The 25,180-nt window shown below is 44.3% G+C and overlaps 1 protein-coding gene across 1 annotated transcript in view; it reads right to left on the bottom strand.

The window, feature by feature from the left end:
* Positions 1 to 6,662, bottom strand: part of UCK2 (uridine-cytidine kinase 2) — a 46,201-nt gene extending 39,539 nt beyond the window's left edge. Inside the window, exon 1 of the mRNA XM_033093483.1 lies at positions 6,490 to 6,662. Within this exon, the coding sequence (XP_032949374.1) occupies positions 6,490 to 6,588 (99 nt within the window). The 5' untranslated portion in view covers positions 6,589 to 6,662. The remainder of the gene's footprint in view (positions 1 to 6,489) is intronic.
* Between the last annotated feature and the right edge of the window lie 18,518 nt (positions 6,663 to 25,180).

The following is a 25,180-nucleotide window of genomic DNA, read 5'->3' as shown; positions in this document are numbered from 1 at the left end:
TCCTACCTCAACGACACACACAGAACTCAGGCTTCCATCATGGACGGACCAGGCAAAATTCTTACAAAAGGCCTTCAGTAACGTGCCACAGGAACCTTCTGTCACAAATGCTGTGCTCTCCCAAAGGGAAGTGTGGAGATGCATGAGACAGCTGGACACCTTCCTATAGGATACCATGCAGGATATTCAAGGTACTATAGGAAGTGTAGGGGGTTCAGTGATGACTCCGAACACTTTTCCTGCAGTTTCCTAGGGAGTAACCATGTACAAATAACCGCTTTAAAAAAAAAGAAACTATGTTATGGAAGATCATTTTTAATAGCCAGGTGGCAAAGCAAACTTTTTTTTTGTCACTCTCCCAAGCATCATTCAAATTCTCACACGCATATGCAATTCTTTTTAGAACCAGATGCAGAATCAAATTACTGCTTATGAGAGCCTAAAAGCCCAATACTGTCTATGATTCTTCTTTCTATGGTTCAGGTAATGATGTTAAATAGTCTATTGATGGTAATTTTATGACTGTAAACACTTCAGCTCTCTCTGTGTGAACTCTCATGTTAGACTTTAACTCTGGCATGCATGCAGGCTGAATGCTGATTAGTCTTTTCTGTCGACACCTGACAACTGTTACACCTTTATATGGTCTTTTAGAAAATTCTTGTCTTTTCCTTTTTATTTTCATGTATACTTTACAGTTACTTGTTCATTTGGTAATATTTTACTTTTTCAAAAATAAAGTCTGACTTGCTGTTTTATGTAGGATTGCAAGAAAATACATGCATTGAAGAAATTAAAGGATCAAATTGCTAAAAAGCTGTTTGAAACTGTTTCCATTGTTAAGCAACTTTGTTGCCAAAAATAAAGTTCTGACTTGCTGGATTGGAAGAAAATACATGCATTGAAGAAATTAAATGATCAAATTGCTAAAAAGATGTTTGAAAATGTTTCCATTATTAAGCAACTTGTTGCCAACGACTACTTTGCACCTATCAAGTTCACAAACAGAAACTGTCAAAACTTGTAAAACATTCCAAATGACAGTTTTTCAGTGGGTTTTGAATTCACTAGGTAAAAGCTTTCTTTGGGCACCTTGGCTTGCAAAAACAACTGAAGGACAACAGAGAAGATGCAAGTTTTTTAGCTGGTCTTTAACAAAAGCTACTGCATAATTGGGGGATGGGCCCCTCATGATTTTGTAACCCCTGCAAATGATGAGTTTCTTATATTGGGATCTCTTTAGGGCCTGACTTTTTCAAACATCATGGTCATTAAATCATGAATCAAAAGACTAAATTTAGAACCAAGCCTTCAGCCTTGTGTTATCCCAGGACCACTGTCACCATCAGCCAAGATCCACGAATCCCCACGTACGAAACAAGATTTAAAAAAAAAACACATTCTTTAGTCAAAGTAAAAAAAATATTTTTGTAAGAATCAAAAGGCTTTATACCTTTAAAGAAACCACAATTTTAAGTGTCTATTTCATTCTTCTCCTTTTATAATTCCTATTTTTGTGTTTCATAATTATGTATGTACTTATATAATTCCTATCTGCATATACATGGTACAATAGAGATGATGGCATGCTTTAATGATAAAATCTGCTTAAAGATAAATATGGTTTTTGTAGAGAAGAACACACACATGCACACGAATAGTACACCCTTCAACCTTTTACTTTTGATTTAAAAAGTTGAGACCCACGCCTAGAAGGCCATGGAGGTCCTGAGCAGTTCCAAAAGCACCAACTCAGAGCCCACGCGGCAGAAATGCTCAGGTCTTCAGCAGTGAAATTCCCACATGCAACCTGTCTGTCACAGAACCTTATAAAAGCCAGAGTCCACAAAGCAAGGAGCACATGAGGCAGAAGATCTAAGCAAACACTACATGGTCGTGAGCTGGAGTGAGGTGAGCCCAGAGAGCGGTGGAAACCACACTTCAGAGCACTCAGACAAAGGCTGAAGGACTAGGCAGCTGACGGGGCAGGGCAAGGGCAAGAGCCTCCAGAGGACCCACTGGAGGCTGTAGGACCTGCACTTTCGTCTCCAGTCTCCCACTGTGCTAGAGGCCAGCACAAGGAACAAAGCGAATTTGGGGGCAGAGCAAACAAGTGCGAAGACCCTCAGGCATGGCCTGCGGTGCCCGGCAGGGGCTGTCGCTGGAGGTCAGCTGGGCCAGATCAAACCAGACCTTGATGGCATGGTGGCAGTCGGTGGACGCCAACTCTGAGCAAACAACCGGACCAAACCAGTCCTGTGGCTTGGGGAGCCCCTGAGAGACAGAGGGTGTAGAATGAATGGTCTGGCCAGATGGGGATGGCTGCTGGGCTTCCAGGAACAGGGCGATGGGAGCCAAGGAGCCCAGGTCCAGAACAGGAAGCTCCCCGAGCAGCTGCCTGGGACTCACTGTGGAGCTGAGCTGACTGCCCACACCCTCGGAGGGGACTGCAATGTCCTCTCTGGGTCTGCATTACTCACAGTCAGACCAACCTCCCAAAAATACCTCTGAGCACAGGTCACGGCTTGTGGAGGAAGAAAGTACAATAAGGGGAAAATCTGGATTCCAGTCCAGGTTCGATCACTAACTAACTATGTGACCTCAAGTCAAAAACTCTCCCAACCTTTTCTCCCAGTGCCAGCCATCCACGGGCAGACACCAGCTTGACTTCAAAGAGAAGATTTCATCAAGCGCCTTAATTGCCGGACCAGGCTGGATGGTAAAAGTGGTTTAAGCAGCTTCCAACTATGAAACGCGTTCCCTCCTTTTTCCTTATATCCTGATTTTCCCTCAACCCCAGCCCATAATACCATATTCTTCACATAACAACCACTCACCTAATACCTATTTAGCCTGTGCTAACTAAACACTATGAATAAGCTGGACCCGCGTCTTAGGGTTCAGGGGCCTTTTCATTTTTGGTCATCGCAACATGAGTGACAGTTAAATATGGTTTCACCTGTGTCTTCAAATCCAAATTCAATAGGCTTATGAATTAGAAAATAAAAGGTTCATTAGGAATCATGGTGTGTCTAGACCACAGTTCAGCAAACACCAGCACTACTCCTAACACGTACTGGGCGTGAAGGTACAAAGACACTCACCACTTCTATTACGCTGGGTGACACATAACCCAGCAAAAGGCAAAATAAGGTGGGACATCTATGGAAGCACTGGAAACAATGCTGATTCAGGAAACGAATGAGAAAACTCCCTGGAGGAAGTACTTATAGGACTGAGGCTTGAAAGGTGGAGAGGCCATTCAAAGAGAAGATTATGAACAGAAGTGTCACCAAAGCAGCCCCACAGATGGGTCTGTGTGCATTTGGGTGTGGGGGAGGGGGAAAGAGCATGAAAATAAAGTCTGGGACCACAATGGGGGCCCAGAGGACCTGTGCCCTGCTGAGCTGTTTGACCCGCAGTCTGGGCAATGGGGAGTCAGCCAAGGTTTCTAGAAAGGACAGTGACACATGCAGAGCTATAGTCAAAGAAGACCACTCTGGGGGCAGTGTGAAGGGGCACATAGGGAGGTTGTCACAGTGACAACAGCAGCAGAAATCGAGAGGAGGAATGGCACCTAACGTCAGGGATATATGTGCAGGCAAATAAGTTTAAACATTGTCTTTTTTTCCTAGTCAGAGTTACATCTTGGGGTCTCCAGACCTCGCCCATAGGAGGAAATACGAGAATCTGGATTTTCACCTAGATCAAAATAACTTTCTCAACTTACCACAATTTTAAGATGAGCTTTTACAACTGGTTTGCCATCGGCCTAGCGAAGCTTACTCGAAAGTCCTAATTCATCTGGACTTCTAAAACAAACTAAGAAATGTGACCTGTGCTGCAGCACTCGATACTTTTGCCGTCTCCAACCAAAACAATTTAGTCTGAGATAAAATACTTGTGCTCAAGGCAGCTACAACATTGAGACAAATTAGAGCCCTGGAGAGAAGCTGAACAGGGAGCTGGGTTTTTTTATTGGGTCAGGGGTGAGGGTGAGAACAGGCAAGATCTGTGCTGCGGCCTCCTGGGAACAAAACAGCCAGCACCCCCAATTTCTAGTCAAGTCCCTTGGAAGCCATTCTGCCACTCTGTGGCCTTTCCCACTCAGCCCCTTCCCAAGTGAAGCTGTACACTGTGTTCTCCCCACACGCCTGAGTCAGTTCTTCTTAAACAGCAGGAACACTGGCTCTGCCACCGAATATCTGAATACATTGTCTTTCTCACCGATAAGGGATGAGACCAAGTGTGTAGAGTCCAGACTGTGAGGGAGTTTCCTTCTAGCTCTAAAGTTGTCATTTGTGAAGATGCTCTAAGGCCCTTGGCCGTCTCCCAAATTCCTTTAACAGGCCCATTTGTAACAAGTCCCCAGAGGTAGAGTCGAGCAGCCCGGTTTTCCAGACCCTCCGCACTACAGCATTCAGACCTGACACTTCCAGGAGAAGAGGTCCGTTTGTCCCTGCGACCACCCTCAGAAAAGAAAAGGTTCGAATTCCTTGGAGGAAAGGCACTAAGGGTTGAAAACATAGAATCTAGATACAATTGCAGCAAAACTGACTACAAGATGGCATTTTACAAGTCCTATGCTCCTTTGCACTTTTTTAAGAAAAACATTATAAAACAATCTCAAACAATGACCAAGTACTTATCAATGCGGAATATGTAAAACAGGCTTTGAAACAGACCCTTGGGAGTTTTCTACAGTCGTCCTTCTTAATGAGAAATAGGGGCAGCGGAGTTAGCCACCCCCTGCCCCAGGGCTCAGGGGCTCCCCCCTGACAGTTACTGAAATAACACTGAAGGACATACAGAGTATCAACTGACAGCCCCCAATGGTTGAGGAACACACAAGAACAAGGGAGTCATTTCATCTCTTAGACTTCTTTCCACCTCTATAGGACTAAATTATTTAGTTGGTTACTAAGGTCATTTTGTTTCTAAACGCTGCACTCATCTTCCAGCTTCAGTCTCGCCTTTCCCCACAGAGGACTGGTCCTCAGGTTAATAACATCTGGGCCCAATTACGTGGCAGACATCGTGCTAGGAGCGCTGGAATCCAGCTGTGAACAAACCAAGAAAAAGGTCCTGTGCAACAGGAATATGCTGCCTAAAGAGAGGGCAGAATCATTCTTAAAAAACAGGTGAAGTTTCCGGAAAGAGCGGGCATCCTGGTTTTGCTTTGAATTACTAGTAATAATACTAGTAAAGAAGATGTAAAAACGTTAAAAATAAAAATGCACGCAACCGGGGCAAAGGCAGCATCAACTTCTGGGGCCTAAGGCAGGAAGATTTCTAGCGCTGGGAACCACGTTAACTTAATCCATAAGGAAGTCGCCCAGCGCCAGCTGCCGGGTCTGGGCCCCGGGCGCCCCAACGGCCCAGACCTGGAGGGAAACGTGGAACCAAAATGGAGGAGGGGCCACGGCGGAGTCGGCTCCGGGGCGAAAACCTCGTGGTGGTTTCTCATGGCGCCAGCAGCCTTCCTGCGCGGCTCTCCTGCCTGGAGGCACCGGCCAGTGGCCGAGCCCCGCGCGCAGCGCCCACCTCCCGCAGGCGGCCCCGGAGGAGCCTGCTCCGAATCAAGTTGGAGGTGGTTAAACGGCAGGGGTAACAGTAGCCACATCTCAGAGGCAGTTAAGGGGAGCCAAGAAAGAAACATCTGGGAGGACTCCACCCTACTCCACCTGCAGAAAAAGGCCGGGGTAAAGGACGAAAGCATTCCCCGAGTCCCTCCTCGCGGATAAAACAAAGAAAGCAGGCTCCGGGGGGTGCCGGACACCCACAGGAGGGGCGCTTCCGAGGGTCCGAGCGCGTACGCCCCAGGCATCCGAGAGCGTGGGACCAGTGCAACTTTCTCCTGTAAGCCGGCCACGTTTCCTCCAGAACCATAAGCAAGGGAAGCCCCGACTGTTCTCATTTCATTGATATCACCGCACCTTGGCGGCTCCCAAGATTTTTACCCGGAAACCCCTGCAAATCTCCAGCCCGCGTCCAGCACCGCGGAGCTCCCCTTCCCCGGGACGCGCCCCGCGCGCTCCCGCAGCCGGCGGTCAGGACCCGGCTCGCTCCGCCCTCGGCACCCCGGCTGCGCCGCTGGGCGCACATCCACGCGAGGCCCGGGAAGGGGTGCGTCCGGGCTGGTTGGGGACCCTGCTGAAAGCCCCGTCCCCAACAGCGGACTCGCAAAACAATAAGCATCCGCTCCCTCCGCACCTCCCCCACAGGACCCCGGCCACGAGTTCCCCGCGCCGGGCACAGAGCCCCGCGATCGGTGGCCCGCACCCCCAGACCTCCGATGGCCCGACTCCCCGCCCGCCCGCCGCCCCCTGCCGCGGCGCCGGGAGTCCGCGGTGGAGACGGCGCTGGAGCGCGGCCAGCAGCGAGGCGCGCGGGCCACGCGGTGGCTGCGGCAGCTGACACGGCCCGCGGCCGCCGGCCACCCGCGCCCCGCCGGCCCCGCCGGGAGGGAGGGCGCGCAGCCCGCCGTACCTTGCCGCTGGCCGTGCCCCCGCTGACGCCGATCAGGAAGGGCTCGCCGCCGTGGGGCTGCTGGTGGTTCTGCAGGGTCTGTTCGCTGTCCCCGGCCATGGCTCGCGCCGCCCCTCCCCTGCGGCCTGTGCGCGCGGACGCACGCGCCCTCGGCTCGGCTCCGGCTCCGGCTCCGGCTCCCGCTCCCCCGCCCGCTCCCCGCCCGCGCCCCCGCCCTGCCGCCGCCGCTGCCGCCGCCGCTCGAGCCGGTGTGGGGCCGCCGTCCGCGGAGCAGCGCCTGCCTGTGCGCGCCGCGCGGCCCGCTTACATCCCGGCGGCGCGGAGCGTGATGCTGCTGCTCCAATCCGGCGGGCTGCGCGCTGCTATTCGCCGAGGCGCCGGCGGCGGGCGTCTCGCCCCAGCCCCCGCCCCTCCGGCCCGCCGGCGCCGGGGCTCGGGGACCCTGCAGAGCCCCAGCAGCCCCACGAGCCCGCCCCCGCCCCCCGGGCGTGAACCCTTCCCCACGACCTGGCGCGGACCCACGGAAGAGAAACGGGGCGCGCCGCGTTTGAACTCGGGGTGCCCCCAGCTATCTCCACAGGGCTAAGAAGCTGGAAGGGCGGGTCGGATCGTGGAGGGCGTGCCATGCCTCAGGTTGGAGAAGCTCCATCAGAACGAGCTTGAGACGTTAAGACGAAACAAAAGAGTGAATGTCATTTCCCCCCGTTATCCCAGCTAAAAACTGGGCTTTCTGAATGTGAGAATTGTTTGCCCCTCCCGATGGCCAACATATGTCAGCCACTGGCTGGAGGCATTTCCTCTCGCGGAAACCCCCAAACACCGTCCTCCACAGGCGACTCCCTGAAGAAGGGTCATTTGAGGGAAGTCCCCCTCCGAGCATCAGCGCCCTTTTAAGGCAGTTTGAAATCCCACATACTGAGCTTCCTGCGGCGTGAAGGTTCGTGGAAACACGAATACTTGATGCCGCGTTGACCCATAAATAACTGAACTGGTTTTCCGAGATGGGCCTACTGGGTGGGAAAGGCGGTGTCCGCCGGTGGATCACAGCAGCTTCCACTCTGCTGTCAGATTTCTGCAGTCGCCTGAGCAAGTTATGCAATGTCGCTGTGCCTCAGTGTTCTCCTCCAATGGGACTAACAACGGCAATTACATACATCCTAGGGCTGTGGCATTACGTGAATTATTATATTTCAAGTGTTTAGAATAGGCCTGGCACAGCCTATGCTATATGTACGTGCTGGAACAGCAAAGGCCCCTGAAGGCCTGGAACTTTTGTTGGTTCATAGGGCAGACGCTAGGCTAGTAACTTCCAGCTCCTGCCCCTGGGAACTTGGAACTGGGATCAATGGGCTGACGGGGGTCCTACAGTCTAAAAGGGGACTTAAGTCAATAGCATTCTCTTAACACTTTGTAAATGACCTTAAATTTAGAATCATTTTGAAAAAAAAATACTAAAGCAAATTAAGAGTATTAAGAAATCCAAATGTTCTTTTCACTTTTGAAATATTTCAGGTCCCCATCCAAAACCCAACTCCACAGATGCTCAGGCAGGAAACTAAGGGAGGAGCCCAGGCTGCCTGGTCCCCAGAGGCAGGCACTTGGGAGAGCTTAACTAAAAGGAGGTGCCTTCCCAGACGGCTGTGGAGAATGGTTTTCGCTGATTCATGAGCCGGCCTCTTCTCCCCAAAGTCTTTCCTCCATCAAAGAGATCCGACAGCCCTCAAGGATCTTTGCAGAGCTCTTTGTAGCTCGTGTCAGGCCTGTTGGAATCGGGAACTGGATGGACCCACAGCTGATGGGATATGAAGTAGCTGAGAGGAAGAAGAGAAGGAGAGAATGCCACATCCTCCATGAACTCTTCCCAAATGCCCACCTTCCTTACCATGCCTACCGCTTGTTTCACAATATTTTACCATAAAAATTTTCAACTATAAAGTTGGAAGATTTCACAGTAAACACCACCTAGATTCGACTGTTCACGTTATACTACACTTGCTTTTCCAGCCTCGTCATCTACCCGTCCCTCCAGCCATCACACACTTTATTACAGTACTTGTTTCCCTTTGCTTTGTTAGTTTGAAGTGGCTTACCCTGAACAAGTTGGTACATTTCTTGCTATTTGTTGTTGTTTGCTTGTTTCTAATTACTATATCCCCGGCACCTGGAAGTTCCTGGCACATAGTAGGGCCTTGATAAATATCTGTTGAATGAATGAAGAGATGCCATGTCTCATTTCTGCACTCCCAAGGCCCATGACTGCCAAGGAGGAAGCATTAAATGCATGCTATTACATGAATGAATGAATGAACGAACAAACGAATATGGAAGAGGTAAGGCAGTGCCAACAAGTAAGCTTCACTTCCACCAGTTTGGAAGGTAAGCTGAGGTTCCCTGGCTGCATTCGTGTGGCTACTACTCTGATTTCTGAGTGCTTTGTTTTCCTGGCAGTCAAAGTAATCATCTGTATCTAGTCCTAGTGTGTGTTTGTGTTTATTATTAATAACTAGTGAAACCAACTCATTAGTTGAGCTAACTCATTACACTACACGTCTCTGCACCCGGATGAAGAATAATATTTGCATGTGTTCATACACATAAAAGTTCTCCGGGAAAACAGAAGCTGTGTGTATAAAGGGCAGGCCTCACCTAGCTGTGCTCTGCAGCCGTTTCCACTCTGCTGCATGCTTCCTCCTTCCCATCCATCCCTAGGGCTGGCTTACCTACACAGAAGTTACCCACGTCCACTGAAAGGACTCCCAGCCCTGGTGACCTCATCAAGGACATCGGCATCTTTGCTCTCTAGAAAGCAAGGCAGGCTGTGTGTCGTTCCCCATGCTGTGTCATCCTCTCTCGGGAGCCTGGCCATCCAATCCCCTAGCTCAGGATGTTCACATCACGTCTGAGCCTCCCGGAGCAATTACACTGCGGGTTCTGAAGTAAGTGATTTTCAGACGTCCTCCCCCTCCCACGAAGAAAAAAAAAATCAAACGTTTTCAGTAAGATGCAGAGTTGTTCTTTTCTCAATATCTGTGATAATTCCTTCTTCTATAGACAGCTTTCAGCCTGATCAAGTTCTGGCCTAGTTCACAGCTAAGAATGAAGTCAGCATGAGTATGCAACTCCAGCTACAGATAACCAAGAGAAAAGGCATGCTGGGTGACAGTCCCCCCAGCCTGCCTGCCTGCCTGCCTGCTTGCTTTCAGTGGCCACGGTTCTGAACTAGACAGGAACATTACATTTTTGCCTGTAACCAAAAGGCTTGCCTCTAGGTGCTTTGTACGCTGTGGCTGAGTTTCTAATTTCTTATCACATTTCCCAGCAGAAAAAAATGTCATCACACTCCAGCCCGCCTCGGAAGCGCCTTGGTTCTCTGTGTTGCCTTTCTAACTACTCTCTGCCTATCATCAACGGCACCTGCTTTGACAACACCCTAAGTACTGCTCTGAAAAGATGACCGGATGACATTAAAGCACTTCAGCATGGAGCTCTGTAATCTGAATGAATCGCATTCTCAGAGAAGCACAGGCTCTGACCTGCAGCATCTAGGAATGCAAATCCTTGGGCCCCACCCCAGAACTAGGGACTCCAAACTCTGTGGGGGTTGGGGGGAAGCTCAGCAATCTGTGTTTGACTGGCCCTCCAGGTGACCCTAGTGCCGTGGAAGTTTGACTTAGTGGACAGAAGACATGAGCTCTAGACAAAAAAAAAGCAAGGTTTACATTTTGTTCCTAACTTTGTAACCTTCGGCAAGTTACTTAATTTCTCTATGCCTTCAGTTTCTTCAACTGTTAAATGACACCTGGCTTGTAGGGTGGTTGTGAAAATAACAGATACATACTGGTACATAGTAACTGTTAAACAAACCTTATTTCCCTTCCCCTTCTATTTCCATCACAGCTCTCTGGTTTACAAGGTAAATCCCACCATTTAGGGATTAGGGGTTTTCAAAGGTAAGAATGTCTAATCCCCAAGGGCACTTTAAAGTAAAAATGAAAAGATAATGTCCAGAATAGGCAAATCTATAGAGACAGAAAATAGATTAGTGGTTGTGTACAGCTAGGGAGTTTGGGAAGTGCTTGCTAATACGTTCAGACTTCTTTTTAGGGTAGAGGTAATGTTCTAAAATTGATTGTCATGAGGGTTGCACAGTTTTGAATATTGCAAGAACACTGAATTGTACAATTTGAACTGGTGAATTGTATGGTATATGAATTACATCTCAATAAAGCTGTCTCCACCAGTAGGCTGGGAGGGGAAATGGATTTTTAGGAACTAGGAACAGAAATGGGCAAAGGCACAGAGAAAAGACTGGGAATTAAAAGGACAATGTCAGAGAACTCTGTAACCTATAAAACATGACACGTGTCCCGACCCGCGGGACACTACACGAGGGACCCCGAAGCACCTAGAAGGGAGGAAAATGGGAGACACAAAGACCGGAGACAAGACAGGAGTTCTGATCAAGTCTCTCTTTATTGCAGCTCAATCATGGGTTATATACATTTTTGTGCTGGGTGGAGGGGCATTAACATAAGCAGGGTTGCCGCAGGCTGATGGTCTTAAGCCATCTGGACATACCCTACAGAATGTGGGTGTTACCTAAAGACCCAAGTAACTTCCTCTATCTCATGCTTCTCAGTCATGTGATGGTGCCTTACAGGCACCCGCCCACTACACAAATGCAAGTTGTTCATTTTGCTGAATTCAGTATAGCTTAACAAGAGATCAACCCCCTGTGGCTTGAGCTCCAATGTCCCCTGTCTCAGCCAGTTCCCTGTTTTAGACAATTACCCTGAAACTTAAGATCAATACCCTTAGGCTTATTGATCACAATCTCGGTGGTCTAACCTACTTTCCAGGCTAACTCCCGTCATTGTTCCTGGGTTCCTGACTCCACCAGAGAATCATGTGGGCACAGGGAAGGCTCCACGCAGACCCCCGAAGCTATCCCGTAGCCTCTGGAGGAACATCCAGAATTTCCCTTAATACCCCAAGCCAATCTGAAGATGTGAAGGCAGTGTTTGGAGGTGTTAAGCCGCTGCCTTCTCAGACCGCCGGTGCTCTGATAATAAACGCTTATTCTATGGCGCAGCTCCTGTGTCGGTCTATTGGCTGAGCGGGGCAGGCAGCACGAGCCCTGGACTCGTCCTTCAAGACGAGGAAAATGGGGTGGAGGAATCCCAGACTACACTGCAGACGTAGGAAGGCTCAGACAAGCTGTGGGGCGTCCTCGAGTCAAAGTCGCCCAGAAGAGCCTCGCGTGGCCCAGGGTAAACCTGTCCCACCGTTGGGCGAGCATGGCCGGGTTCCAAGTGCAGGAGTTTATTTCAGAACACGTTAGCTGGAGCTCTTGGTCAATTATGTTCCTTGCAGATGGAGGTCTTTGAGTCACTTCTGGCTGCCACGTCCTGAGAATGAAGTATGAAATCTCCAACAAAAATTGTTGAATGATCTGTTTTTCCTTTCTGTTATGCCACTTTTTTGCTCTATGTATTTTCGGGCTCTTTTGTTAGGTGTATATACCTTTATGATTGTTATTATAGGTTTTCACAGATCGATCTTTCTTCATTGTGAAATACCTCTATCTCTAGGAATATTCTTTGTCCTAAAGCCTATTTTGTCTGATATGAATAAGCCACTCCAGCTTACTTACAATTACTGTTTACACTGTCGATGAAAGAATGTCGAAACCAATAGAAAAATTTTATAAGAGTTTATCTGAGCCAAATTTTTGAGGACATGCCCGGGAGCAAGACCTCAACGGATTGAGAAAACGCCGCGGAGAATGGCAGTTTGGCAGTTCTTTGGTTCCATGAAATCCCTGGGCGGTAGATTAAGAAGGCGGGAGAAAACAAAGGGGGAAATCTCTGAGATTGGATAAAAAGTAAAACAGAGGGACACGTGATTCTTTTTACACTAGTGGGTGCAGGACAGTTAACATTTAACATTTACAGCACATAGAGATGGCGTGGGGAAACGAGATAACAATAAGTCTGGTGCCGGGGTGTTATTGCCTCTGAGGGGTTTGGAAAAGAACATCGATCTGGCATTTCCAAGCTACATTATTCTAGATGAACAATGGACAGGCTCAGTTACAGTAAAGATGACCCTTTTCCTAAGGATGCTAGTGACCTGGGAGGGGGTCTGCCCGTGATCTGCCCAGCTGAGAACCTGTGACCAGCCCAGCTTGTGAGGTTCCTTCCAGTCACGGAGCTTCTCAGGCCTGCCAAGCAGCCCCGAGACCCCAGGTTTTTCACACAGCCCCTTTTTCACTCGTGACATGGCATATCATTTTCCATCTTGTAGTTGTAACCTATTTGTCTATGAACCTAAAGTATGTCTCTTGTGGGCACATATTGCTGGATTTTGCGCTTTCATATAGTCTGACAATCCATAATGGAGCTGCTAGCATTATAAGTCTGCTAGTATTATCACATGTTCTCTGAGTTTTTGCTTTTCTGGTAAAATCTTTATTTCGATTTCCTTTTCAAAGAATGGTTTTGCTGGATGTAGGTTTCTTGGTTTAGAGGTTGATGTCGGGTTTTTTTTTTTTTCAGCCCTTTGAATATATCATTCCACTAGCTTTCTGGTCTCCATTGTTTCTAATGAGAACTTGGCTGTTAATTTTATTGTTATCCCACTATATGTGATGGATCATTTTTCTCTCGCTGCTTTCAGGATTTTTCTCTTTTGTTTACCCTACTCAAGTTTCACTGAGCTTTTGGATCTGTAAGTTAATGTTTTTCATTAAATTTGGGATGTTTCTAGCCATTATTTCTTGAAATATTTTTTTTTCTACTTTTTCCTGTCTCCTCCTCTGCGATTTGTATTATACTTAGGTCAGAATGATGACTCCGAAGTCCTGAAGGCTCCTTTGATTGTTCTTCAGTCTTTCCTCCGTTCTTTAGATTGAATAATTTCTATTAGTCTATCTTCAAATTCACTGAAGTTTTTCTTCTGTCCTCTCAAATCTGCTGTTGAATCCATCTAGTAGGTTTTTCATTTGAGTTACTGTACTTTTAAAGTCTAGAATTTCCAAATTTCCATTTTCTTTTTTTATATACTGTTTCCCTATTTAGATTCCCTTTTCTTATTCATTGTTAGCATTTCTAAAACTATTTGAACATATTTATAATAGCTGCTTTGAAGTTTCTGCCTGCTAAAGCCAAAACCTGGGCCCACTCCAACTGCTTTCCCCACTGTATATGCCTCTACATGGATCACACTTGTCCGTTTTTCGCATGTCCAATAATTTTTTATTAAAATGTGGACATTTTAGATAGTTATATTATAGCAATTCAATTGTTTCATATTTTTGATGGTTGTTGGTTTTATTAAATAACATGCAGACTGTCTCCTCGGTGTGCAGCCACCAACATCTCTGTTTTGGTTTTCTTTCCCAGTTTGGCCTGGCGCCCTAGGCTGCATGGCTTGGTGGTCGGTTGATGATTTGGGCAGACCCTGGGTTCAAACACACTGAGTCGATTAGGCTCCCACACTCTGCTGATCGGTATGTGTGTGGACTGGGGGAAGGCACTCAAAGTTGTGGCCAGTTCTCAAGTGTCCCTTGTCTCTGGCTTTTTGCTGGGCTCTCCAGGTCTCTTGTGTTGACTCCAGCCACGTGCATTGTCCCAGGCAGCCAAGGAGGTGAGAGGAGCTACCTGAGCCAGCCCAGCCTCTCTCGTTCCAGGACCCCCTGTTACGCTGCGGGCGGCTTCACCACTTGCTCCAAACCAGAAGCTCATCCTCAAGCTGGCAGAGCTGCTCGAAGCATCTGCCCTGTTTGTGCCCAGCCAAGCCCACCACTAATTGCTGGCAAGGCTGTGGGGCTTTGCCCCCTGGACTGCACGAAGTCTGACTCCTCATGCAGAAGTGAAATCCCCTTGCAATACGGAAAACTTTCCAACGAAATACAGCACAACAACAACAAAAAAATTCCAGGCCCAGATACTTTCACCCATGAATTCCACCAAACACTCCAAGAAAAATCAGTCCCAAGATTACACAAACTCTACCAGAGAGAAGAAAAACATGGAAACACTGCACACCTCACTTATGAGGCCAGCATAACTTTAACACCAAAACCTGACAACAAATAGCAGGAATGGAAAATTAAAGGCCCGTCTCTCTTAGGAGCATGAAATACAAAAATCTGGAACACAATTTTAACAAACCAAATCCAGCAATACATAAGAAGGGTAATATATCACAACCCAGCTTTGTTCATTCAACAAAATGTAAGGTTAGTTTAATATTTGAAAAATCTGTGTTTTAAATAACAACCTAGATGTGGCTCAAAAATGATGCAGTTACCCTTAGAGTTGGATAAATTCTGTGATGAGAAAGGAGGCGTGAACTCCTTCATTACCGCTCACTATGAAACGAACTCTTTCTTGAACTCAACATGGTACTAGGAGTGCCAGCCAGAACAGTTGGTCAAGAAAACGAAATAAAAGGCATCCATACTGACCTTTCAGCTGTAAAGTGAGGAAGGTCTGAGGATCTAATGTCACACATGTGACTTGTTGACACACACGACAAATGTGAGGTGAGGGAGGGGTAACCTGGGTCAGGGGAAGAAGCAATTCAGTGCCTACGTGTATATAACGTCACCACCGTATACAGTCTAAACACCTTACCACTTTGTCAGTTATACCTCAGTAGAGCAAAATGTTTTGGAAAAGTAAAAACCTTTCAAAAATGACCCTTTGGGGTCAAGATGGTAAACTTGGGCTGAATGCTTCTTCTAACCCAACCACGAATGCCACGGTAGCAAGAAGAATGCTGATAGACTCCAGAACTTAATAGTAATTACTGTAAGATACTTCTTATGCTTGGTTTTCTCCAAAGCTGAGATGGCAGGCACACCAGCTCCAGAGCGTCCTCTCTGAAGAGTGTAGGCTTGCTATTAATCAAGTGGTATCTTTTCAGCTTCACGTCAGTGATGCTTATTTATCTATGGCCTGTTATTACAATGCAGACCCGGGTGCACCTCTTTTTGCTGCATTCTTCTAAGACCCAGCTGAGGTGAAGAGGGAACGCGCAAAGTAGTTCTTGCGATACCTAAGAAGACATGAGGGTAAAATCTGCCTTCCACTCATTCAGAGGCCGGATCTAGATAACTGGGGAACTGGCGTACAAGCTCTAGAGTCTGCTATGGAGTTGGAGAACAAGTTAACCAAGCTCCTGTAAGACCTGAAGACCTTGGCTTCTGCAAACAGTGAAACTGATCTCTTACGTTTCATGGGAAAGTACCTAGATAAACAGAAGAGGAACATAGGCTATCTGGAACACCAGCTTTTATATCATAGGAAATTAGAAAAGCAGGCCAAGGAGGAAGACACATTTAAAAAGCCTGCTGAAGTGTCAGATAAAGAGACTTAACATCTGAAGGCAACACAGCAAGCCTTCCCATTGTGTTATGTCCCAAAGTCAGTTACTTAAGAATTTGATCTCCATTTGACAGAAGACTGCTTTGCTTCTTATCTAGTATCCAAATACTCATTGCTCATACAAATAAATCTTTGTTTGCATTATTTAAAAAAATTACTGTAAGAAACCCCTGGGGGAGAACAAAGACCTTATTAGATCCCGCCTGGGAAGAAATGCCAGTCTGAATATGTGAGAGGACGAATACCATGAAAATGGAGATTCTGGGTGAGAAATGAGTTTTTTCTCCTCCCTCACGTTGTCTCTTCAAGGTGGTTTCCTGAAAATCGATTTGCATATGTAATTTTATTAGCTAATGACCGATCCCCTTGCAGAAGTCGTACAATTATGTGTCACCATTAGTAATGTATGAGAGTCTGGTAATTCACAGCAATGCTGAGTGTGTGGTCAGATTTTTGGATTTCTGATCATTTGATAGTTGAGATGAAATGATAGTTGAGAAATGGTATCTCAGTGTTGTTTCAAACTGACTTGCTCTACCTGAGTGAGCGCGACTATCTTTCACTCATGTAAGGGACTTTTCTTGGTGAATCGGACTACTGGTGAATTTTGTCCATTGTCCTGTCATGCTTTTTGTCTCATATTAACAGTTTTTTCCGTGTACATCAGCCTTTTGTCTGCTACAAGCTGCCATTATTGTTTTTCATCCATCTTCTGCCATGCTTACGGTGCTTTTTGCAAATGTTTCTTTAATCCCTAAGTACTTAACCTTATTAGCCTCTGAGTCAGGGTAATAGTTAAGCAAAGATTTCCCTTCTCCCATTTCTAAAGGAGTTCGTTCACCCGTTTCTTGAGGGGTTTGTAAGGTTTTGTGTTTTTACATTTAGGTCTCCAATCGATTTTGCTAATTATGTATTTCAGGACTTTTATATTCTTACTGATTTTCTGTCTACTTGTATCAAACTATAATTGTGGATTTATTTTATTCCTTTCAGGTCCATCCCTTTTTATTTCATGTATGTTGAAGCTCTGCGTTAGGCGCAAATACATTGCAGACTGTTGAACTGACCCTTTTATTCTTATGGCACGTCCTCTGTCCCTGGCAGGCACTACACGGTCCTGACGTTTACTTTGTCTCATACTAGTAGAGTTCTCCGGCCACCTTATGAGTAATGCTTGCGTGGCCTCTCTCCAGGTTCAGAATCCGTGGAATGAATTATTTCCACGGTCTCGAGAGAGAACATTGAGAACAGACGACAGAAAACTGAGATTTGTATTGCATTGAATGAGAGTTCTCACTAGTCCTGTAGAGTCATTTCCCCCTGCCTGGGAAAGGACCAGGGCCTGTACCACATGAACAGAAAGTGAACATGTCCTGTGCTCTGGTGGGGCGCTTTTGGATGTAGTACATGCATTTCATCCCTTTCACAAATATTTCTGAGTCCCCACTAAGAGGCCCTGTGCTAGACGCAGAGGTCAGTTTGAGACCAAGCTCCTGGAAAGGACTCGAGTCAGAGAAATGGAGCTATGGACACTCAATAGGATTGCTCACGGTAATTGTGCTTCTCCACGAACAAAATCAGTGTCTTTCTGGCAGCAAAGTGAATCACTACAATGACAGGTAAGAGTGAGTCTATCCAGTGAGTAAAAGTGGATTATTGGCCAATAATACACCGCAGGAATACTGACTAAGCAGGACAGTGTGTATGTATAATGGGAAAAGTCACCTTAGATTTTAGGCTTCTATTAAGATGGCCCAGACTCACGGATGAGAAAAGAAATGTGGATTTGTTTAGGTATTTAAATATTTTCAAAGGCCCCTTCTAATTCTAATGCAATAGAAGTTTAATGTTAACACTGAAGTTTTGGTATTTTCCTTTATTAAAAGGCTACCCTTCCCAGCAAGTCTGCCAGGCTTGTCACCACACAGGTTAAAATCCAGATGGATTTACCATGAAATTAATGAACCTTACACTTGAGATTCTCACTTGCACTGGCTTCTTCTAATTAAGTCCTCACTTTTGTATCTGATTTTGACTTTTAATCCCATATTCTTTTTCTTAAAGAGAGTCTCAAGAATTGTGTAAGCCTCAGGTTACATAAGACCTAGAAATGCCACTGGGAGAACCTTAGATTATTAAACGATTCTTATTCAGCTCATTTTATTTAGTTTTAAGAATTAGTATTTCATCCTTCAAAATTCTCTTGGATTTGGCTCTTTCCCCTCAATTTCTACTGATACTACAGGTCTAGTTCAGGGCTTCCTCACTTGAAAACTGCATCCTGGTGATGCATGGTAGTTGGTTTTTTGACTGCAATCTCTCTCCAAACGAATCCACCTTATTTAAAGCTGCCAGATTAATTTTTTTAAAAAAGAGAAAGACTGCTTATTTTGCAAAATTACCATCCAAGCTCAAGATGTTTTCATGACTTCCCACTATGATCTTCTAGAATTGGGACGCTTAAATGCCCAGGCAAAAGTGGCCATCGATCAGAGGGGACCTGAAGCCACAGAGAAATGTGACACATTTTTTTAGAGTGTCATTTTTACTTGATGGCAGATGATTTAAAAGATTACTTTCCTCCCTTTCTTCTCCTTACTTGTATCAAAGATATAAAGATGAATGCAAAAAAAAAATGTTTTTGGAGCTCAGATGCAGAGAATTTGACGCATCATTATTCTTGGCTCATGACACTCTCTCATCAGTGGTGCATTCAAAGACTGCACCAGTCATTCATTGAAGATAATACAATACCCCTGACATCACCACCAGCACGAAAACTAGGACATAGGCTCCCACTCACCTCCATTGCATCACCCAGCCTCTTTCCATTCAAAGAAAGACCAGCACAACCATCATTTTCTTGCTTTTCTTTTTAATATCACAAGTAAATATATTCCTAAACAGTGTTGGGGTGGGGGGATTTTTATAAAGCTACTAACTTTATAAGGTGAGCCATTTGCTGTATGTAATTCTTCAGGACTTACTCTTCTCACTCAATATTATATTGCTAGGATTCACCCATTGCGGCATATACCTGTAATCCATTCCTGTGGAGTGCTGCCTAAATACATCCTGATTTATCTGTATATTCCTTTACCTGGACATGGGCATTTGGGCAGTTTTCAGATTTGGGTAGTAAAGAGTATGCTCCTGAACGCTCCTGAACATGTGTCCTGCTGCCTGTGCAAAAGTTTCTTTTGGGCACATACTTAGGAGCAAAGTGGTGGATGAAAGGGTGTATAAATGTTAACATCTAACTATTACTTTGTTTTGTGCACCTGAAACTAATTTCAAAAAATTAAACAAAAAGGTATATAAATGTCTATCTTTACTGGGTAATAACACACTTTCCCAGGGGGCTGTGGCAATTTAGACTCCCACCAGGCATGATTGATTCTAGTGATTCGCAACCGCTAGATATGGTCCAACTTAAACCAATTAAATTATGGTAACACATACACAACATCAAGTTTTCCACGTCTAACGGTGTGGTTACGTGGTATTGAGCACATTCACCTTGTTTTGCAACCACCACCCATCTGCACAACCTTTTCATCTTCCCAAACGGAAACTCCTTACCCATTACACAATAACTCTCCCTTCCCTCTCCCTAGGCCCTGTAAGCACCATCTGCTTTCTGTCTCTGTGGATTTGACGACTCTAGCTGCCTCGTATATCATATACTATTTGTCCTTTTGTGGTTGGCTTATTTCACTTAGCGTGTCTTCAAGGCTCATTCATGTTGTAGCATGTGTCAGAATTTACTTCTTTTTTAAGACTAATATTCCATTATGATACATGTACATATTCTTTTTGGTTTATCCATCCATCAAAGGACACTCGGGTTGCTTCCACTTTTGCGCTACTGTGAGTAATGCTGCTATGAATATGGGCGGACAAATACCTGTTCAATTCCTTGCGTTCAATTCTTTTGGGTACATACCCAGAAGTGGAATTGCTGAATCATATGGTAATTCTATGTTTAATTTTTTGAGGACCCACTGTACTGTTTTCCATGGTGGTTGCATCATTTTACATTTCCCCCAAGCAATGCACAAGAGGTCTCATTTCGCCACATCTTCACCAACACATTTGTTTTTGTTTTTATAATTACCATCCCACTGAGTGGGAGCTCATAGTTCTGATGTGCATTTCCTAACGATGAGTTAGTTATGTTGAGCACCCGTTCATGTGCTCATTGGCCATTTCTACATCTTCTTTGGAGAAATGTCTATCCAAGGGTTTCGCCCATTTTTGAATTGGGTTGTTATTGTGTTATACTGTGTCTCCTCAAAAATAAGACCTAGCCAGACAATCAGCTCTAACGCATCCTTTGGAGCAAAAGTTAATGTAAGACCCAGTCTTATGTTAGATAAGACCCGGTTTTATATATTACAGTAAAAGAAGACTGGGTTTTATGTTAATTTTTGCTCCAAAAGACTCATTAGAGCTGATTGTCTGGCTAGGTCTTATTTTCGGGGAAACACGGTAGTTCTTTATATATTCCGGATTTTAATCCCTTATCAGATGTATGATTTCCAAATCTTTTCTCTAATTCCATGAGTGCCATTTCACTCTGTTCATTGAGTCCTTTCATGCAAAGTTTTCAATTTTGATGAGGTCCAATTTATCTATTTTTTGTTGTTGTCTGTTCTTTTGGGGTCATATTCAAGAAATCATTATCAAATCCAATGTCATTAAGCTTTTCCCGTTTCCTTCTAAGAGTTTTTTAGCTCCTATATTTAACTCTTTGATCCATTTTGAGTTAATTTTTGTATATGGTGTAAGATAAGGTTTCAACTTCATTGCTTTGCATGTGGATATCCAGTTTTGCCAACATCATTTATTGAAAAGACTGTCCTTTCCCCATTGAATGGTCTTGGTACCCTTTTGAAAAACATTTGACTATATATGTGAGGGTTAATTTCTGGGCTCTTCATTCTATTCTGTTGGTCTGTGCATCCTTCTTTATGCCAGTACTACACTGTTTTGCCTACTGTGGCTTTGTAGTAAGTTTTGAAATTGGGAAGCATGAGAACTACAACTTTGTTCTTCCTTTTCAAGATTGTTTTGGCTATTCAGGGTCCACATGAATTTTAGTGTTCTTCTATATCTGCAAAAAATGTTGGAATCTTGACAAGGGCTGCACTAAGTCTGTAGTATTGACATCTTAACAATATTGTCTTTCAATTCACAAAGATGGGATGTCTTTCAATATATTTGTGTCTTCTCTAATTTCTTTCAATGTTTCATAACTTTCAGTGTACAAATCTTTCAATTCCTTGGTTAAGTTTATTTCTAACTATTTTATTTTGATGCTGTTGTAAATGGAATTATTTTCTTAATATCCTTTTTGGATTGTTCATTGTTATAGAAACAACTCATTTTTGTGTGTTGATTTTGTACTCTGCAACTCTGCTGAATTTGTTTACTAGTTCTAACAGTTTCTGTGTGTGTGTGTGTGTGTCGTGTGTGGTATCTTTAGTTTTCTACATATAAGATCATGTCATCTGCAAACAAAAATTAATTTTAAACATTCCAATTTGATTGTCCAACCTTTTGCCAACTGAATGGAGTTCTCCTGAATTAGTTCCCTGATCACTTTTGATATGGAAGGACTAATACCAATTCCTTCACGTAAAATTCACATATATTAGGATAAATATAAAGTCCCAATCTTTGGGCTCTATCTCTATCTCCAGATCGTAGGCTCTCATTCCCTCCCTTCTTCTCCTAAGGAGTGCTATAGTAGAAAAATTTTGAGAACTGGCTACAGCATCAAGCTTAAGACTTTTTATCAGCCTCTCAAATGCACAACACAAATAATTCTTAACATTTATTGATTTATAAGTTTCCTTGAGAATTTGATGAAATGTATAAATCCTCAATTCAGAAAAAAAACCAACTGGCGATTTATGGGTGTCCTGAAGTTCTACCACAGAGCTCTTACAGATATAATCGAGAGGCACTTTTCCTAGTCAATCCTGTCTCTACCGAACACATAGCCTCTTCAGACATATCGGTTGTTTCAACTACACACCAGCTCTGATGTCTTACCCCTTTCTCATCTGCATCTCAATGCTTTTGACCACTGCGGCTCCCACATCCTAATTAAATTTGACCTCTTCTTCAAAGGTGAGCTAAAAGTCCCAATTCTTCCAAGATATCTGTCCTCTCTCCCAACAGCATCATTCATTCATTCACTCACTCGTTCACTCATTCATTCAATATATATTGAGTAGCTTTTCCATGCCAGCCATATTCCAAAAGCTGGGGATGCAACAACGAACAAGACAGTCTCTCAAAAACAGTGAATTACCCAAAGGGCAGATTACACATATGCCTACACACAAACACACACACAGACTCACAGAGAAAAACATTATTTGAAAAAATAGGACATCTCAAAAAATAATAAACTCCTATTTCACTTTAGTATTAGTTTTATTTTTTGAATTATATTTTAAGAAGGAGTCTTATAATCTTTTCAGTGCTTAGAGTTTCTGAAGGTCTTCATCTAGTCCAGCTAGCCTAGTGGGAAAAAAAATCATCTTCCCCTAAAAACCTGTGACTCGTCTCCTGGAAATCTAGTCAGGTGTCCAAGGAAAAAATCTGGGAGTTGCCCTCAACTCCTTCCTCTTCTAAATTCTCTCCACATCCAGTCATCTTTGTATTTGAAAAATCTATCGGCTACACGGAAAGAATGGCCTGGACAGGACAGAGTTGGGTGCACAACTGTAGACCAACCAGGTAGAAATCTGTAATACAAAGGAAGATAATGGTGACCTGAACTAAAGTGCAGTAAAGGGGATTGAAAGATGTGGAAAAAAATAAATATGAAGGAGGGAGAATTTATCAGACTTGGTGATTAGATGTGTAGAAAAAAGAAGAGGGAGCTATTAAGGTTTTTCTGGCTGAAAAACCAGGTAGATGGTGATGTTACTAAGAGAAGAAGGGAAGAAGAGAAGATTGGAGTTTGGGTAAAAGAACTGGGTAAGTTCAGTTTGGGATATCCAAATGGAAACGCCCAGTTGCCAGTTAAATATTAGGTCTGAAAACCAAGAAAGAAACTTGGGCTACAGATACTATTTTGTGAATCATCAGTGTAGCTATTGAAGAGAACAAAATCACATGCCAATGAATAGAATGAGGAAAAAAATTAGTTCACGAATTATTGCTAGGTGATTTAATAGAACAAATAGCAGTTAATACTTATTGTGCCCTTTCTATGAGCCAAGTACCGTTGTAAACATTTTACTCACGTAATCTTTAAAAACGTAAATAAAACCCTTTGGACTTGGGTGCTATTATTATTATGCCATTTTGTATTCAAGGAAACCAAGGTAGTTTAGTGAAATAATTTGCCTAAAACTGCACACCTGGTTGAGTGGTGACACCAAGATTTGAAGAGAGGTGGTCTGACTTCAGAACTTTGCTCTTAGCCCTATTTAAACCTCACAGTAATTCTGGAAAGTAGGTATTTTTACCTCAACTTCACAGATTTAAAAAAAATGAGGCTCAGAGAAATGAAATCACTTGCCTAAGAAATACAGCTCGCATGTAGTGGGGTTAGGAATCAAACCTAGAGCCCGTACCCTTTCATATTTCAATTATAGGCAGGGATTAAATTTCTTTCACAGTCGTTTACAATGCCTAGGCTAGTACTAAACATTTGTTTAGAGAACAGTATTGTTAGTACTAATACTACTAATAATTTAAGAACATTGATGGTTTAGCTCCCATTTACCTTTCACAGGAAGTTACATGAGGATGTACTCCAACATAAAGAAAGTATAAACTAAGGAGGAAATGTGGGTCCAGGGAATAGTGAATCCTACCCTAGAGAACAGTGAAAAGAAGTCCGAGGACAAAAGTTTGTAGTAGTCACGGAAACTGGAGCAGGGCAGTGAACTTTGGGAGTGTGGTCTTCATGGGGAAACTTTGAAATCTAGTAATTAGTACAACTGAGAGCTTAGAAAACCTGGAAATATAAAAAAGGAATCTGGAAGAATGTAGAACAGATGTTATATGAACTTGCTCTAGCACTGTTTTTCAATGTGAGGCACAGGGTTATGATATTGTTGTCCTCTGGAAGGAAATGTTATCGTAGCAATCCTGGTAATAAACATTCGTATAGGAATAAATTAGGAATAAAAGAAATGCTCTTCACTTCTGTATTTCAGTGATTGCAAGAATTTTTTTTTTTTTTTACATTTTAACACCTGTGAAAGAGATACATCTTACAATCAATGATGTCTCATGGATTAATTAGTTGTTTATTTTCTTTCTTAGTAAGATATAAAATCATGGCACCCCTTACAATCAATAGCATGTTGGATTTGATGAACTATGTATGCAGGAACAACTTTAAATGCTTTATAATATACTTTTTCTCATTTGATCTTCGTAAGAGTTTTATGCAGCTGGTGTTATCAACACTGTACAGATAAGGAAACTGAGGCTCAAGGACTAAATTATATGCTCAAGGACTATTGGCACAGCCAGAGCTGAAAACTAGGTCTGACTTCACAGGGCACGCTCTGATGGCACCCCAACAATTACCACGGGCCATACGAAGTTGAATAAAAACCTACCCTATCTGAATTTCTACTCAAATCAAGGTGTGGCACAAACGGACGCCTTCCCATCTCGGCCCGTTAGAACCAATCTTGCCCTCGCCTGTGCTCCCAGAACACTTTAGGAATACCTCCATTACAGCTCCTTAGAATGTATAACTTAATACTGCCCTAATCACCCTCGCTGCCCCTCCGGTGCCACACAGGAGCTCAGTGTCTGCTGAAAGGAGACAGGGTCTCTGCTGCTAGGCCTAAAGCCAGACAAGACATGCACGTATAACTAAAGAAGGCCAAAAATAGTGTTACCAGAGAATTATAAAGAAAGTGCATCGGGGTTTAAGAGAAAGGGGCAGTGACAGCAAGAACATCCCATAGGGAGACAGCTCAGCCAGCTTCCAGATTTTCACACACACACACACACACACACACACACACACACACACACTCGGCCTGAAAAAGCTGAATACTGCTACCCAAGCAGAAACCAAGCGGCTGAGACCTTTTCTTGAACCTATCCGGCATTTTTTAAAATTTTAATGCATTACCAGCACTTACAATTGAATTTCCCCCTAAAATCAGGATTTCTGGATTTTCCCGGAAAATGAGAAGATACTGGAAACCGGGTGCTCCTTCTCCCAGGGAAAGTGGTTGGAGGCACCCATTGCTCCTTTCAGATAGTTAGTGCTCCCTTATGCATGGTACCGGTACCGCCCAGCCTGC

This window comes from Rhinolophus ferrumequinum, chromosome 22 (genome assembly GCF_004115265.2).
Source record: "Rhinolophus ferrumequinum isolate MPI-CBG mRhiFer1 chromosome 22, mRhiFer1_v1.p, whole genome shotgun sequence".
Lineage (NCBI taxonomy): Eukaryota > Metazoa > Chordata > Mammalia > Chiroptera > Rhinolophidae > Rhinolophus > Rhinolophus ferrumequinum.
The sequence above is the reverse complement of the archived record's forward strand: the minus strand, read 5'-3'. Positions and strand labels throughout refer to the sequence as shown.